The sequence below is a fragment of the Dermochelys coriacea genome, chromosome 10 (genome assembly GCF_009764565.3).
Source record: "Dermochelys coriacea isolate rDerCor1 chromosome 10, rDerCor1.pri.v4, whole genome shotgun sequence".
Lineage (NCBI taxonomy): Eukaryota > Metazoa > Chordata > Testudines > Dermochelyidae > Dermochelys > Dermochelys coriacea.
In genome coordinates, this window is record NC_050077.1 from 30,239,028 (window position 1) to 30,257,670 (window position 18,643).

General features: G+C 48.1%; 1 protein-coding gene across 1 annotated transcript in view; it reads right to left on the reverse strand.

Annotated features, from left to right (window-relative positions):
• Nucleotides 1-18,643, reverse strand: part of SEC14L5 (SEC14 like lipid binding 5) — a 53,838-nt gene extending 35,195 nt beyond the window's left edge. Inside the window, 2 exon segments of the mRNA XM_043493266.1 lie at nucleotides 9,600-9,676; nucleotides 18,575-18,643. Coding sequence (XP_043349201.1) covers nucleotides 9,600-9,662 — 63 coding nt within the window. The 5' untranslated portion in view covers nucleotides 9,663-9,676; nucleotides 18,575-18,643.

Here is an 18,643-nt window from a genome sequence, read left to right on the forward strand (position 1 = left end):
CTCATTTTCCAGCATCCATATCCTCCCCCAAACCCTTTCATAGGAGAAAGGTCTAGAGAGAAGGTGCATGTGACTCAATACAATTCCCCACATCTGGGAGTACCCCTTTCACCTACCCCCTCTCCACAGGATAAGGGAGTAGATTATGCATTCCTGCCCACCCTCTGCCATCCAGTATGCCCCAGAGAATGGGAGCACACGCCCAGGGCATCTGATCTTTACACAACTCCTCCTGCTTCTCCTCTGTGGGTTTCCATAACCTGTCACGCAAGTCACCTAGAAACAGATTACACAACAGATGTGCCTCAGGAGTCCAGAGTGGGATATTTCTATCTGTCACAGCACGGACACCCAAGCACCAAAGCAGAGCAAGCAATAAAACCTCACCAGCATAATTCTGCTGTAGAAGTGCAGACATTTCAGCCCAGAACCTGCTGAGTCCTGAGTAGTTCCTGCGTGCTCCGGAGAGGCAGCGCTCAGAATTAGGTTATCTAGCCTCATACCAGAATATCCTTGAGGGGAACATTATCCTCTCGGCTCATGAAAGGAAACTGAAGGGGATTATACAGTAAGTCAGAACAGTGTTGCGTAACAATTCCCAGAACAGCAGCTCTGGCTTTCTCCTCAGGGCAGTCACTTCTCTAAGGCTAGAGAGAGGCTTCACAGATTCCCCGCTAGTACACACTACCGCTGAAGTGACTGGTTTGGAGAAAGCTCCTTCAGCAGACTGGGTAAAACGAGGTGAGGCACCAACCTTCTTGCTTGTTCTCAGCCCGCATTGCTGAAGGAGTCCCCTAACAACCCAGGCAGCCATTTGTGAAGGAGAGCTGGCAGTTGGGCTCAGAGGAATCGCGCTTGCCTACATCTGCCAAACGCTGCTCCAGAGTGGTTCTGTGGTCATGTGGCAGATCAAGATGGGAGAAAATGGAGGACAAGTCACTGCACGCAGAACCCAGGTGGGGGTCTAGCAAGCGCATGAAGGCTCATCCACATCGGAAAAAATTACCTCGCATTACAACAACCTGGAGGGGCCCCACTAGCTAACATGATGTTAAGCACTCAGACAGAGACCGCTGTGTCATGCGAATGGGTTGTGACCAGTAGGGTTCACCTTAGAGCCAACTGAGACCAGCTGACACCACATCAAAATGCAACGTATCCCTTCCTACGCTGAGTCACATTTACCATTGTGCAAGTTACCATGACTCCTCAAGGTTGTCTTCTAGCTCAATGCAATCCTCCAGTGCAGAGGAGCCTTAGAGAGGGGGTCTGTGTTGGGGAGGATGGGGGACGGAAAGAGGGGAGTGAAGGTATGTTGTCAAGTATAGGGCTGAAAAGCTCCAAAGCAGCATCCCCCTCAGAGGAGAGGAGGGGTGTTGCATTGCTCTTTAGTAGCCACTTCTAGCTGGTGTGGGGAGGCAGGGTGGGGGAAGAGACATTTTGACCAACTCTAAAAAGAACTGTGACCCTCCCTCATGGAACAAACTGCCTAGGGAGGTGCTGGAAGCTCCTTCACTGGAGGTTTTCAAAAGGAGGCTAGACAGCCATCTCTCTTGGATGGTTCAGGCACAACAAATCCTGCATCTTGGCAGGCCATTAAACAAGATGACTCTTATGGTCCCTTCTAACCCTATGGTTCAGATGTTGTGTCAACCACCATCCAAGGCTCGAAGAGAGTGGACTGTAGCCAGCAGTCCCTTCTGTGTCTGGTTAAGCTAGGCCAGCACTTAGGGAGACCCTGTGTGGTGAGACATGGCAGCTCAGGCTCTATGGTTGGTCTCCTAGGCTAACCAAGGGCCATGTGTGTGTCCAGCAGATGGAATAAAGAATCTTCATGATATTCACCATAAGAGAACTCTGTCTCTTATCTACCCAAGGGTAAGAAGAGATAACATGGGTGGGGTTGGGGGTGGAGGAAAGGTATAGAGGAGTCAGGACTCCACCAGGGGAAAAGCCCCTCCAAAAACATTCAAAGCAGTTATGGAGACCGGTGAGAGCCTTCTGCCACTGAGGAAATACTGGCAGTCTCTGGGCTGGAGTGGAAGTAAGAGATCCACTGGACCCCAGAGCCATAAACACTGATCTAGTGTTAGCGCCTTCTGGACAGGAGCCAACGATCTGCCTCATTCCTGCAGACTTGGTGAAAGGAGCGATTCAGTTAGCTCCAGCTGGTTATTACAATGCATCCACAACTGGGCAACACAGCAGACCTTCCAAGACCACAACGTGCACTGTAGCTGGATACCACTTATCCTGGAAATCACTGACCTGCTCCATCTCCCACCCAACAGGAAAACACCATTCCAGTCAGGCTATTCTGCTACAGTATTCGCCTTCGTTTGTTATCTAAATACAAACCTACCAAAGGTCATCTTGATGCCAACAGGCAGAGGACACAAGGGGTGCAGCACCTAAGGTTGTACATGGATACCCATGGTCAGATATCTGCATAACAGTTCACCAAAGAGCAGCATGAGAGGTCTCCACTGAGAGCCAGTAGCCCACTGCTCATCATAATCATTGTGAAATATATGTACAGATAATATTGAAGGAGTTTAGAGGAGAAAAATGATGCTCTTAAGGTCTTGGCATTAAGGCAGGACCCCAGCAGGTGACATAGCTTGGAGATGTTCCCTTCAGGCAGGAGGTAGCTGAAACCCATCTCTCTGTCTGGCCATTTGTGCATGATATGCATATTTGCATACTGAATACAGGTACACAAGGACAGACTGCAAAAATCGACAGGATAAAAAACTGCAGGGGGTATCCTGTGTATGAATAAAGACAAAGGGCTGGGCTGGTATATCCTGGAGTGCACAGAGACGCACAGAATCCTTCACCAAGGAGGCATACAGCATACAGGTCTCGTAAGAGAAGGGTCGCAGTCAGCTGGCTGTAAAGCACTGCAAAGATTCTGGGCGACCAATATCGGGTTAGACAGGAGAGTATCTTGTTAATTAACTCTAGGCTCTAAAATGCAGGTTATGATTTTATTTTGTACGTAGCCATTTGTTTCCAAACAGTTCTACTTGTATCTCTGAGCTTTGTTAAACTAATACTGGATTTCACTATAGACAGATGTGAGTTAAGCAGAGCAGTGATCCGAGGTGGACCTGGTAAGCTGGGATGTCCTGATCCTTTGGGAGCAGCAAATCTGTGAACACCATGAGTGCCCAGGGGCTAGACACTCCAGGGAGAAGCTTACAGGGCTTGAATGTTCCCATTACTAACCTAGAGGGGAATGCGTGTGTTGTACCTGGCTGCTGGAGTGGGGGAGCTGAACGCCAGGCACAGACAAGGCTTCCTTGCACTAAGGGTGGGCGGTAGTGAGGTGCCTCCCAACCCTGGGTACCCCCAGGAAGCACCACACAGGTCCAGACATGATCAACCACCAGGTTATGTTGGACTCTGCAAACGACCCTTCAGCAGTGGGGCCAGAAGCCACGCTCCACTCAGGAACAACTGCTAGTTGGACACATTTCCCTTGTCCCACTTTGGGGAAAGTCTGGTACCCTGGAGAAGGAAAGTAGTGAAGCAAAGCATCCAGGGGCAGCAGGGCTCTTGGGGAGAGGAGCAGAGCAGGTCAGATGCACCACTGGACACATACAGACCCGTGAAAAGTTTGATCCAAGTTATTACAAATAATATGCACAAGCGTACGATTCTTCATGTGCACTTCCCTGCGAGACAGGACAGTTTCAACCAGTCATTTCCAGAAGCTGCAGTGGGAATTCAGGTAGGCAGGACATAACCCAGATTGGAATTTGGCCAGGACACTGTGGTTAACAGACTTACACTCTTACCAAAAGTGCCCTGCCTGAAATATTTAATACCCACAAGTGCCCAGGGTCTTCAACTTTATTTTGTCAATTGAGTTCTCCATGGCAGGGACCATCTTCTCTTTATACACAATGTATCTAGTATAATGGGGCCCAAGCAGGTTTTTAGGCACTACTGGAATACAAATAATAAGGACACCTCCAACAGCACAGTGCCCCCCAACACGATGCCAGGGCATTGATTCAGTACTGATAAAAGTACAAGGGCCACTGAAAAACCTAACACCCCCCTCTAGTGACCCTTAGGCCTCTCCCATCCAGGTCCTGACCTACAGTGACCCTGCTCAGCTTGAGATTACATCATTACAGTACATGGTGATGTGTCTGCAAGCAAGAAGAGAGAATATGACTGAAGGAAGAGTCTAGGGCCTGAAACACACTGTGTGGACTCCTTCAATGAAAGGAAACTTACATGAATTCTAGGGCAGAGCCACCCAAAAGGAATGTAGTTCTGGGGTCAGTCCCTCCCAACTATTCAAGTGAAATACTTCCAAGCCAACAGAGGTCTCAGCCCCAACACTGCCTCAGTACCACATACTGAGCAGCAACAACAGAAGACAGTTAAGGGAAAGAATTTTTTGATGTTCCCAAAAATACACATATTAAAGTCCTGAGTAAACAAATGCAACCAGCAGCTGTTTCAGAGCCCTGGATGAATCAAATAGCTGCTCTCATTTGCTCTCAGCAGCAAAAAGCATTTATCCAAACACTTCATATTCAGTACGTGGGAACCATTCCACACCACCAGCTAGAGAGGAATGCATCAGAGGCGGTCTGCTCAGACCGATGCTGCTCACTCTCTCTCTATGTAATAATGGAGGGGGTTTAGAAACTGGACAAGCGAAGGCAGCTAAGACAGCGTGTCTAACCAGGGCTGACATTTTTGGTATCTGTCCAATGACAGTAACCTGGGCATTAGGAGGTCATGCTGTTCGTACTGCATCAGCACAACATAGTACTGTGGCCTCAAACCATCAGGTCACACTGAGGCATGTCATAAAACAGCGGGACTTTTGTGGGCTCTGAAAAGTATCTCGACACCTGTTAGCTTCTGCCAGTCACATTAAAGATAATCCAGGAACTAACAGGGCAGGCTGGAAAGTGGAAGAGAGGAGACATCTTCCTATAAAAATATCTGATATGGACCATTGCTGGACACAGGTATCCAGGTAAAAAGACCATTGGTCTGCACTCAGAAGGCAATTTCTATAGTTTTAATTATTCCATTAAAGTAAGACTTGGTTTCCCATAGTAATATTCATTTCGTAAGTACTGCACTGACCTATACTAGGTAATTTCATGAGCCATGTATGTGTTGCTCAGCTTCTGTCAATGTACAGGGACAGTTATTTTGAAACCCTTTTTCCGCCTCTTGCTCATCTCACAGATACTCCTGGCTGACGCTAGCCCAAAGTGCCATGTCAGACACACTCTGAAAACTGCGTCACTCTCTAGGTCACGGCAGCTTCTAAGGAACCTCGGAGCAGTGGGCACGCAGTCTGCTCGCTGCCAAGTGCCGTTGTGCGTCAGTTGCAAAAATTCAAGGGCAGAGTGGGTAACATGTACCTGCAGGCCAGTGCCTTTCTGGCACTTCCTCAGTTACAGAGACGCTGTACTCAGCTCCATCCAAGCTCTTCAGCTGCTCTACACAGCTCTCTCCCATCTGCTGCAGCATTCCAGCTGCTCAGACAGAGATTGCTCTCCTTGCTCAGGGGGAATACTCTCCTGCTAACAGGATCCAAGCGTGAAAATGGAGGCTGCAGAAGCATGTGTAACATACCTTTTTGTTAAGATTCTGATTCTGCCGTTTTGGGATATAATCTAGACTTGCACTTTTAACCAGTTAGGGACTCCTCAACCCTTTATACTGGGATGCATCAAAACTTCATAAAACACTCTGCTGCAGTTGACCTAGATACCCTTCCTGATTGCATGTCTTGTCATATAGACAATATAAGCCATTGTTGTATCCATATGGGGTGGATTGATGATCTGTGGATCCTATGGATGGATGCACTGAACCTGTCATTCTATTGAAAACAAACCCATTAAACTAACATGACATTTGCTAGTCACCACCACGCTTGCATGTTATACCCCTTTCTCTCACCCTTTATCTTATCAAGTTAGATTGTAAGCTCTTAAGACTGTCTTACTATGCATCTGTACAGCACCTGGCACAAGACAAATGAGCTGTTGGGTCAGACAGAGGACTGTACATACCTTTCAACAGCCACGGCTGCAATCAGGGAAGGCATAATACAGAAGAGTTTAAACAGTCAATCTGTTTAAACCCAATACGTACCTCCCTTAAATGTGACCTGAAGCACATATGAAGCTATTTATAAATCTACGTTCCACAACAGAATACACGTGGGCACCGAGGAGTTACAAATCAAAGCCAGTCACATCCCATTATTATTATTATTATTTACTCTGGTTGAGTCCTTTAGGCACTGCTGGGATTGGGGCCCTATTGTACTGAGTGCGGTCCATACGCTCCCTACCCCACAACACTCACAGCCTGAATAGACAGGTAGTACTATCATCCCCATTTTACAGATGGGGAACTGAGGCAGAGAGATGTGAAGCCCAAGGTCACATAGGGGATCTGTCATAGAACTAGGACTTGAACTCTGGTCCCCTGCTTCCAAATCCAATGCCTCAAGCACAAGACCATCCTTCCCCCACCATGAAGCACTGTACTGAATCATTGCACTCCAGAAAACATGCCCATAGCATTTTGGGGCATCCCAGTACCGAAGAGGATGAGAATGCCTGGCTTATGCTCATACTTATGCGTCCCCATAAATGATGGCAAAGTCGTTTGCTGAAGAGTGAGCTTGTTTCATTTTACTCCCACTCTCCGTGCGTAACTGCCACCCAGTGACAGTTAAGCACTCCATCTGTGCGAAATGCTCACTGCCTCCCACGCTAGTGGAACATTCCGTTTAAATCCGTCTAATAAGATAATTGACACTGCACCGTGACTGATCCGCTGTCACTAGATTCAAACATCAACGTCTCTAGAATCTTTGTGACTTCAGCCTTCACAGTAACAGCACGTTATGCCTGGCGGAGTGAGGACGCTGGGCCTCAGGAGATCTGGGTTGCACTCCTGGCTCTGCCCGACTCCCTGTGGTAGACAAGGCCACACAGAGTAAGGACCTCACATGGGCCGCATGACCTTGGACAAGTAACTGCATCTCTGTGTGTCAGTTTCCCCCATCTGTAATATGCACCTAATACCTTTACAGAGGTGACACAAGGTTTAGTTAATTAGGCATATAAAGGACTAAATGTCACTTTTCATTCCCAAAGTCTTCAAACCCCAGGGAGCTAACAGTTGTGTCAAGTAGAAAGCATCCTGAAACCAGAGCAAACGGAACTAAACCACTTGAAAATAGACCCAACAAGCAGGGCTTTGGAGCAGAGCCTGGAGCTGGAGCGTGGAGCAGCTCCGGAGCAGTGGAGCTTCAGGTTTTTGCCTGGAGCTGGAGCAGGAGCAGAGCTGAAGCACAGCTCCAAAGCCCTAGCCTCCAGGAGTTCTGCTAACAAGCTTACAACGGATTTGTCTAGAGGCAAACGTCCCGTATTAGCAGGCAATCTATTGACTAGCATCTGGCATCAGGGCAATCCTGCTAAGTTAGACTGTGATGGTGCTGAGAAGCACACGTACATCTGGCGTGTTAGTGCTATTCACACGTCTTTGTAATGACCATTGCTGTATTGTTTTAACAGGGGCTGCACACAGAGTCAGCACGGCAGGGAAGATGCTTGCTCTGGTAGGAGCTTTCCGCAACATGCTTCATTAGCCTGGGATATGTTTTACCAATTTCCATAGCACACATGGCCCTGGTGTTTGGTTCACAAGTTAGCAAGGACCCAAAAGCCAATGAAAAGAATCAGTCTAACATTGAACAAAAGAGGGCCTTACGCTTTGCCTTTCACACTAGACTGGTTGTGAAGGAGCCTCAAGGGGACTGGATTCCTCTCAGTTTAGAAAGCACCACCATAATGGTGCATTCAAAATTTAAGAGTCAATTGCAAGAGCCTGCCAGCAAGTCTTATTCTGCCTTTTGTCAAAGCAATTGAGAGGCTGTTTTGGATAACCAGGTCCCAGACCAGTTGTATAGTAATATACCAGCTGGAATGGCACCAGGGGCCACTGCTGGCATGCAGTAATCTAGAGGTAGCAATGGAGCCAACAGGAATCCAAGGCTGAAAACCATTCTAGGGAATGGTGTATATATCCTCCATCCATGGACACACTCCAAACCATTCATCTAAATGTTTCCCCCCTTTACTCATCATCTGTGTCAGCCACTAGGAAAAGCTAGAGTCCTAGTTCAGTAGGAAGGGCACATGGAACATACTGGGGATGTTCCAACCCAAAAAGGCTCAGTCTCCCCAAGCAGCTATACAGCCACCGAACAAGATGCAACAAAGATGAACTCGTATGTGGGCCTCTGGGCTGAATAACCAGCTGCCCAGTGCTTCCCTCTGAAGTCTCCCAGAGCAAGGTGCAAGCCAACCGAAGGGCTATTCAGCTCAATCCTTAGAAATCGGTAGCCGAGTCAGAAATATCACATTAGGAGTAGCAGCAAAAACCACCCAGCTATAGAACCAGAGCCTTTGCCTTTATCCACCATGATGGGGATAGCATCACATAAGGCTGATTGGCCTTTTTTGAACTACAAAATTTCAATGGAAAAAAGGGGAATTTTTTTTTTTTTTAAAAAGATTCCCCTCCCTCTACACCCCACTTTTTAAACCAGCTCTAATCACACTTACCTACATAGTCTCTGTCCCATGCACAGATCTCATGCCAGATTGAGAAGGATCATTGAAACCTATAGAACCAGCTCATCGCCACTTTATTAATAATATTCCCTCACAATGGGAGTTTCTAAGCAAAATGGTATTTTGGGAAGCTGGGAATATCCAAAGATGGTTCCTTAAACCAGGGCCTAATCAAGCGCAGCTGGCTGCTTGCCCTTTCACAGGCATTGATAGCTTTTACCAACAACAGTCCCACTGGCTTTAAGAATCAGCTGTGAAGGATGCAGCTCTATCTTACAGATGGCTGCTCAGGGACCCACGTGCACACACCCCTTTAGTGAAGCAAACAGGGTTTAAAAAAAAAAAAATCTAACCAGCACAGATGGCATGTTTTTTCCTGTCCTTCTGACACTGTTCTCATGCCCATGGGCAAGAAATAAATTAATGAACTAATTTTACTAGATTAAAAGAATGCTTAGATTGAAGCAGATTTTGATTATTTCTGAAGTACAGCAGTGAATGTAGCAGATTGAAATGGAAGGATGAAATTTGTGCCCCGAACTCACCCTAAAGGAAGTTCCTCTAAAAATTGGTGGTGCCCAACCTTATTGCACAGAAGGCCACATAAACCTAAGCACATCTTTGTGTGGGCCAAACCGATTCTACATATTTTAATAAGATAGAATGTTAGCCGTATTGATTTATATAGAAACAGCCTATCTACAGTATTGTCTATTTAGGCACTTGTGCAAGCTAAAATGATGTAAACATGACAAAACGCTAATGAATCGACCATTAGTATATTGTGTTGAAGCAGGCTGCAGGCCTTATGAAATGCTCTGCAGGGTATGTACGGTCCATGGACCCTGCTCTAAATAACTCCTGATCTCACACTGGAGCCTCAACACCTGACGACGCCAGAGGTTGCTGTCGAAAGTTCAGCTGTAGGAGAAGAGGTAGAAGTGCAACATCACTCACCGCCATGACGAGCTCAAAGGGGTATTTGTAGACTCGAACAGGGGACTGGTATTTCTGCACCATTTTTAACCACACACCTGCAATGGGAAGGGAATAGTGGCTTTTAGATTTTTACCCTAAACACAAACTCTAATAAGTATCATATTTTTCACTTTTCATCACTAGACCTTAAAGTGCTGTGCAAAAGGAGGTCAGTATCATTATCCCCATTTTACAGATAGGGAAACGGAGGGGTGAAGTAATTTGCCCAAGGGTCACTCAGCAGGCCAGCAGCACTGTCAGGAATAGCACCCAAGTCTCCCTTGTCCCAGTAGGTACCCACTAGGCTACACTGTCTTGCAGAAACATGCACTGCTTATATGCATCCCAACACATTGCTGTGAATCCCACTTAGAGCTTAAATGCAACTTACAACAGCAATACAAGTTCAGAGCATGAAACAGATTTTTAAGTCAAAGAGCTGCTTGACCATACCTGGGAGAGCAAGACCCTTAGGCAGCTCACCAAGCCTGAATTTGAACTTGTGTCTTCTACCCGCCATCTGATACCATCACACAAATCCACAGTGCTGAAACAGTTACACTTGCATCTCCTTGTCTGGCACATGGGATTTAAAACATCTCTTAACCCACCTGATTAAGAAAGCCAAAGGAGGCAGAGTGCTTACAAAACTGGCCCACCACTTAACCAGGCATCACACCCCACTGATAAGTGACAATGTCAACTGCTTACAGTGGAATGAAGGAATACAACTGCCTCGGTTACAAGCAGTACAGACCTCAGCACTTCCTTTATCCAAGCCACCCATCAGAATTCTTCCGATTTCTCCTTCACTGGGGTTTTAACCCTCAAACACATGCCAGTAACAACTATCCTGAGAGAATACAGACACCCTTAGAAAAAGCTTGTTACGTGGCTTTCTGTAAGTCCTTCTCCTGCTATTAATACCAAGTGTCTGAGAATGCTAGGAACACAGAAGACAGGCTCTGGGTCTGAGAATCCACGCTGCTCCTACCCCACTCAAATTCCAGTGCTGAGCAGACACTGAAAGTACTGTCACTCAGCATGGAACTCAACGGCTAGGACACAGAACAACTAACCTCTGCTTTAAGCCGGGGATTGGAGGTGAAACAGAGCTAAAAGGCTCCAAGCAGCAATACACCCATAAGCTTCAGGAAGATTTCAACAAGAAACCCACTTTACCCTCTCACAGGGAAAAGATCTAAGCACCTCAATATTAGGAGGGGGTGGGGGTGGGGATTTGCAAAAAGAACAGCCTATCAGTTCAGAAGTTTGGGAATAGCTCGTAGTAGGAGAGTTGCACATTCAGCCAGAGACACACTTAACTCTTTCGATCCATACGACAGGGCTCAATGGATCTTAGAGAAACAGCATCAGCACTGAAATCAAATAGCGGCAGGCCCAATAGTGTGGAGACGCCATCACTAGGGCATCCGACACCAGCAAAAAGCAAACAGGGTGAGAGCAAATAAGCACTCAAAGCCAGGCTGGTATCACATAACAGGTACCCGAGCCAAGAGGAGCACTGGGCACTTGTGCAGTAAGGCTGTAATTTGATTATGTAGCTGTGGTACCTGGCCTGTGCAGGGACCTTCTGGGTAAGCGCTAACATAGTGGAAGAACTGTAGCAGCCAAAGGTATTTAGCCATGATCCGGTTAGCACTTGCTGACCTGGCTCCCATATATGAAATCCATGCCCTCTTTCTACAGGGGGGCAACGAGTCCTGCACGAAGAAAGCAGCAACCTAGAAAAGAGCGGTCAGTCTTAATCTGTGTCCACGCTAGAGAAATGAGCCACTGCTAACTGAACCTGCGGAATGGCACCAGGATAAGGTCCAACAAGGCAGCAGAACAGTAGCCATGCTGGTTTAGGTACAGTTTTGTTTCACCTGTACTTGCGCTGCACCACATTGTTACACAGAGTTATCACCTACCGGGTGCCTATTCCACAATTCCCAGCCAAATTCCCTGTAGCAGTGGCTTGAGAAAGAGTTTTAAAGGTCTAGGAGTCAAGGGGGGCTATGGGAGAAAAATATCAAACTCAAAATGCCCTGGAAAATTCCCCATCATTCCCAGGGAAAAGGTGCTGGCACAATTTCCATTTTCAGAAAAGCTCTAGGAATTCAGGATAAAAGCCCATCTTTCACACAGCCAGAATGGCTTCTGCTGAAGCTTCTCAACAGCACTCATGAGACATTGAAGGTAGCCGTGGAATGTACCTGCTGAATACCTGAGATAGAGACTACCAGTTGAGGAATTTTGTGCTACATCATACATACAACTTCCCCCCTCTGGACAGTACTTAGCACTATGTTAACTGGATAAAGCTTAGTTCGTGGCCATGGTCTGCGCCCACCCTCTAATGGGCTAAAGTTGTTCTTTAGACCTGGGACAAGCAGAAATGGCTGCAGAACTTCAGATAGGAGACTTGTCCATCCTTCTGTGGTCAGACAGTACAGACACTGCAGCTCCTTAACTACCCAGATGACAGCACTGCTCCCCATGGAAAACACGATGAGATCCTCCTATAGAAACCTGACCTGCCTAGTTACTGGTCAGTTGGCGCAGTTTAGGGTTCAGAAATCCATGGGGGCAGATGTCACCATGAAGGTAAGTATGCAGGAATACTACATAATGCATTGCAGGGGCATGTTACTGAGACGACCAGTATAGCAGAGATCACTGAGGAATTTTTCAGCAGTGGATTTCCCAAACTGCAGGAGCTATTGATGGAACCCAAGTGCCCAACCTTGGCCAGCCTCCAAGAATACATTAACCAATGGATACTACTTGGTAGTGGTGCAAGCCTTAAATGGATCACCTGGGCAAGGGCCCAGCTGTGTAGAGAATGGCCCAGTGATGTGCCCACAGCCAATTTTTTTTTTCCCAGAAATTCGTGACTTGGAGGGAAAGGGACTATATTCCCACTGAGGCATGTTAACAAAGCCTCCATCTATATCGTGATTCTAGGTGAGCCTGTCTACCCACTTTTGCCGTGGCTCATTCCCAGGTTACACAAACCTTAGATAGTGGTGAATCAGCTACAGATTCTGGGGTTTTGTGGGGGGGGGGACACAACATGGTGGAGGAGTGATGCTGGAGATGTCCTAACCCACAACAGTTTAGTAACTAATATAGCAATAATATCTGCCTGCTGCAATCTGAACAAGTAAAAGAAAAAGGGGGTCCTTAATGAGTAGGGAAGTGAGAAAGCAGCAGGGCAAGCAGCAACCTATGCACGGAAAGGCAAGCTATTGCACCTGAGGCTGTTGTTACTGATTAGCCCAGCATGCTCTTCAAATTAGAGGTTTCAGAGTAGCAGCCATGTTAGTCTGTATTCGCAAAAAGAAAAGGAGTCAAATAAATTTGTTAGTCCCTAAGGTACCACAAGTACTCCTTTTCTTTTTGTTCAAATTAGAACTATTCTGTACCCTTTGCTATACAGATGGGAGAACTGGTGAAAGAACATTTTATTTAGAATCGGACATTCAGGCTAACATCTAGCTTACCATTTTTATTATTCCCATGAGGGCTTTTCCTTTTATCTTTGTACAGGCAAAAAGATTATGATGTGTAGCCAGATGTATGGAAACAGAGGGTGGGAATTTCACAGGAACCACAATAACGTAAGAGCACAAGTGCAACTAAAAAAAGAAAAAAAATCAATGGGACTTGCTGCAGTGGAGTGTGTAAGTGATTTGGGAGCGCACTTACTTGTAGGTGGGATTTCAGGAGTGCTTTGGGAAGTAGGGGACACTTTGAATGGTTTCCTGCAGTTATTTCTCATTGTTTAGCAGCAATTTGGCTTAGAGTTGGAGGGCCACTGTGGAGGAGAAAGCTGTTGAGCAATCGATATTAAAAAGAGTACTACTTGTCCGACTTTTTCCTGGAATCTACTACATTACACCCAATGACCAGCTGCAGTATCAAACCAGACTAACATTTACACTAGCTAAAACAATCATATTTTACAGAAAGAAGTGCATGTTTGGGGTTCTCATTTTCCTTGCCCCATTCATGTGAAAGTAGGGAATACCTGAGAAACTACAGGAGAGTAGGGGGAAGAGCAACAGTAGTTGCTGTCCTGGTTACCACATTTGTACTGGCAGGAGCCAGTTGCTGGATCAACAGTAAGGTCATGTTTTCTTGACCTTTTAAGTTCTCTCATTAGAACCATCTGTTCTCATGTCACTCTTTCCTCGCCTTCTGGAAATCTCTGGAGATTCTAGAATCTCCTGCCTAAAGCTGTTGTGGCCTCCAAAAGCAAACCTCATCCTCATAACCAAAGCATTTGATCAGAATCCCTTTTCCATCTCTCTTGATGAGAAGCAATAGGACTTTCCAGCTTCTCTTTTTTTCCTGGATCCGAGATCCACCAACCATTCCACCATTCTGGATCCTGTCCACCTGCCTCTATGCCTAAGGCGCAATACAGCCATTACAATGAAAAATAAGTTGCAGGGTTATTAACCTAGAAATATTTCATTCATTCATTGGTATACCAAGGGATGCAATAAAATTAGGGTACAAAAGGGAAGTGGTGGAAAGGAAGGAAGAATGGTGGAGACTAGCAGAACAAGGAAGAAGCAAACACTTCCAGCTACCTGTGAAGGTTTAACAGTCCTCTTATCAGTAAAAGAGTGGTATTGTTAATGACAACCCAGAGAAAAAAAAATGTCCATACGGTCTCAAGATAAGCCCCGGTTGACACCTAATACAATGCAAAGGTGCATACTTGGCATAGAAGGCTCCTCATTCCCAGATTTCTCCTCCTGCCAAACTGGCTTGAATGCCATTGCCACAGTATGTCTGGGTCCTGGGATTTCCCCAGAGAGATCCTGGTAACATGTTGGGAATCTCTCAGTCTGGCATCTCTCATGCCAGCTCCTCATTCCTCGTGGGCACCCAGTTCAAAAGGTAGCATTCACATTACTGCATTGCAAGTAGCCTCCATGCTAGTCAATAGCACAGGAGGTTGCATGGAAGGTCCAATGACTCGGTCCAGCTTAGAGAACAGATACATTTTACATGCAGAGCTGGACCTACTTTTGTTGTCCCAGGCTTTTTTGGAAGGAACTCTGGTTCCAATATTTAATCTTTTCACAGCACCGCTTGGTGTTCTGATTAAAGCCCATCTCTGCTAGTTGCCTGGACCCCCAGTTACACAGCACAGTGCTCCTTACAGAGTTCAGCTTCTCCCAGAAGTCATCTGCATGTCAGTCTCAGCAGGCTTCCAGGAAAAAAAAAAAAAAAACTACTAGACATGCTAGCGGATGAACCAAGATGAAGTTGATCACTGGCCAAACAGCATACAACTGAGCCCCATGTGTGTGCGGTGCTATTTGTACAGCTAAGTGGCTTCAAACAAACTTGTCCCTGGTGTAGTGGAGTTCACAGAGCGGAACTGACAGGCTTTCTAGACAGCAACTGATGCACTAACAGAGAGGGGCAAACTATGGCCTGTAGGCCACATCCGGCCCACAGGACCGTCCTGCCCAGCACCTGAGCTCCTCGCCCAGGAGGCTCACCCCTGGCCCCTCCCCTGCTATTCCCCCTCCCCCACAGCCTCAGCTCACTACGCCACCAGTGCAATGCTCTGGGCAGTGGAGCTATGAGCTCTTCCCAGGCAGCACAGCTGCAGAGCCATGGTCTGACCTGGTGCTCTGAGCTGCACGGCGCAGCTGCCTGTCCTAGAGCAGCCGTGCTGCCAGCCACCGGTGCTCCAGGCAGTGCGGTAAGGGGGCACGGAGTGTGTGCGTGTGGGGGGGGAGGTTGGATAGAGAGCAGGGGAGTTCAGGGGGTGGTCAGGGGCCAGGAGCGGTCAGGGGTTAGGGAGGTCAGAGGCCAGGGAACAGGAGGGTTGAATGGGAGCAGGGGTCCCAGGGTGGAGCAGTCAGGAAGGAGAGGTTGGATGAGGTGGCGGGGGCGGGCAGGGAGCAGAGGAGTGGATGGGGCAGGGGTCTCAGGGTGGGGGCAGTCTGGAAGAAGGGGGGGTTGGATGGGGCAAGGTCAGATAGGAGGCAGGGGCCGGGCCATGCCTGGCTGTTTGGGAAGGCCCTCCATACAATTTCAGAAACCCGATGCGGCCCTCGGGCCAAAAAGTTTGCCCACTGCTGACTAAGAAGATCTTCCACGCCACCAGGACTGTTATGCAGGCACACCCTGTTCACAAAGGCACAGCACCGGTGGAGAAGGGACTGAATTGGACCTTTGAGCAAGGCTCACCATTGTATAGTCTTCAAATGGTTTCATGATATATGCAGATGTTCCTATTGCTGCACAAATCATGGATGCAATGTGTGTTACCAGTGTGCTAAGAGAACCTAAACTACCAGTATGCTGATCCAGAGAACAGCTGGGCCTGCTTTAACCCTGCACTAAAGCCAGCCAAGGTGCACACAGGAGCTGAGCCATGTATATCAGTACTTTTATAGTAACTTGCGGGGGTCAGCCTTTGAAGTTAGAAATATCTGGGGCCTCGTTTTCAGCAACCCACAGTTCTCAGTGACATCAAATGGAGTTGTGGACAATCCTTCTGAAAGTCCTTTGTTTAAAAATATTATTTAAAAGGTCATTTAGTAAGACCTACACAAAACCAGACCTTAGCATTCCATCCACTGAATTCCATATTATATTTAAATGCAAGGCACTTCTCCAGTATTGCCGTCTCTGATATAAAAAAGTGTCACGTAAACAAAACAAAAACAAAACAACCCTAACACCATTGAAGAAACTATCAAAGCACACCTCTGAACAAACACAATTTGCACCTGGAGAGAGGAGGAGAGAACAAACAACAAATGAAAGGCATTTATCATGTTGCGTAATACATTACTGGAAGATTATTACTCTGATACCATGGTGATGAGCACAGAATAAGAACCTATATAGAAAAGTGTTTAAGGATATCAGTGATGAGGCTGGGGCAGACATGCCAATGTTAACTCTGTGTTCATTTCAAGCCCAAGCAGAAGGGAAGAAACTTTGAAAGGATAAGACTGCTAAGGGAAAAGAGTGGTTTTCAAGCTTTTAAAACAACCAGAAGGCAAGAAGTTAGATATGGGAACCCAGAAACAGAAGGCAACAAGAACTTAGTCTGTTTTTTCTAAATGAATTTTAGAGTGTAAAGTGATTTACTGCAAGATAGAAGAGTTTTCAGGGTTGTCAGTTATTCATCACCACTCCAACAGCTTGACTCCTCTTTCTGCTCCCCTGAGGCTTCTAACTAAGATCTTCTCCAACTTCTCCCATCAGCAAGACTGCTATTTTTCCACATCTCCTTCATTCCACCCACTAGTCCCTTCCTTTCACTCATCAGCCCACTCTCCTACCCACAGAGAGTGCCTGCACCAGGCAATTTTAGAGGAAAAAAAAATCCCACCCATCTACTGCTTGTTCAGTTGCACCAGTGGAGCCATAGTACATGCAAGCCTTTGGTTTTCTTTCAGAGAGCACCAAATACTCCTGTCCAGCACCACTGACACAGAATCTTGCCTTAGGGCTGCCAACTTGCAGCTGATGCAGTGGGAATTTTTTTCTAAGCTACTCTAGAGTAGCCTTATTATTACGGTGAAGTCTTGAGCATCTAGTGGGCAGAAATCAAATCCTTGTTGGTTCAAGTGAGGATAGACCATTAACTTCTTCCACATCTCACAGCAGTCTGCCCCATCCATTGTTACAAGTCTGGAACTACCAAAGGGTGTGGGACACACTGGATCAGCAGGCATCAGCACAGTTCAGGACTTAAGTGCATCGGGAAGGCTTCATGGGGTCCCACATTGGAGAAGTTGAGGAGAAAGGGTGATATAGGTCAGCATTCAGAGACATTAGCAGAGTTATGTGGGAGCCCAGGACAGAATTAATACAGGGGGCTGCAGGCCAGGTTGAGAGGCCTCAGCAGAGCTGTGTGAGAGCCCAAGACTGGAGTAGCAGGGCAGGGAGTAAGTTTCCAGACTTTATGATTGCAAAGAAAAGCTGCTTGATGGGATCCACAGAAGTGCCATCTTCCTGAGGCTGCAGGCTGATAGCTCCAGTGCCAGAGCTGCTGCTCAGCACCAAACTTTACCTAGCTGGGTAACTGACCTGAATAGCTCTGTGTAGCTCAAAAGCTTGTCTCTCTCACCAACTTGAAGAAGTTGATCCAATAAAAGTTATTTTCTCACCCACCTTGTCTCTCCAGTTCTACAGGGGCTGTTTAGAGCCCCGGGGGCAGCAGCAAAACTGTCCCTAGTCAAATCAATTCCCTGCTGCACAAAGCGCAGAGCAGCAAGGAAAGCTGGCACTGGAGTTCCGCAGAGGAAGAGATTCCCTCCCCCTTGCCCCTCACCCAGGAAGAGGGGGCTGGAGAGGACACGATCCGCACGACAGGGGATGGGGGGAAACGGCTCTTCCCAGCTGGGTGAGGCGGTGAGCAACAGCAAGCGGGGTCTAGGGCCATCCCCAGTCTGGACCCCAGCACAGCTCCTCGCCCTGGAGCAGGAACGGGGAGCTGGGTTTCGACCACAACGCTGGGGTGACTCCCCAGCGTCCACCCTGCTCTCCGGCGGGAGGGGGGGGGGCAGCTCATGGCCCTGTCCCCTGCCCTGCCCGCAGAGCCCCGGGCGCCGTAGCGGACGGCTAGGTGCGCCACCTGCCAGGGCAGAACCAGCCGAGCCGAGCCGAGCCGGGGGGGGGGGCAGGGAGCCGAGCCGGGGGGGGGGGGGGCAGGGAGCCGAGCCGGGGGGGGGGGGGCAGGGAGCCGAGCCGGGGGGGGGGGGGGCAGGGAGCCGAGCCGAGGGGGGGGGCAGGGAGCTGCTGGGGAGCCGGCAGGCAGCGGGAGCGGCAGGGAGCCGAGCCGGGGGCGGGAAGCGGCAGGGAGCCGAGCCGGGGGCGGGAAGCGGCAGGGAGCTGGGGATGCTGCCCCGGCCGCTGGGTACCGCAGGGGCTGGGAGCCGGCCCCGCTCTGCGACACTCACCCTCACACCGCGTCGCGGAACTGCCGGGCCGGATCCATGGCGCAGGCAGCGGCCCGGCCTCCTCCCGCC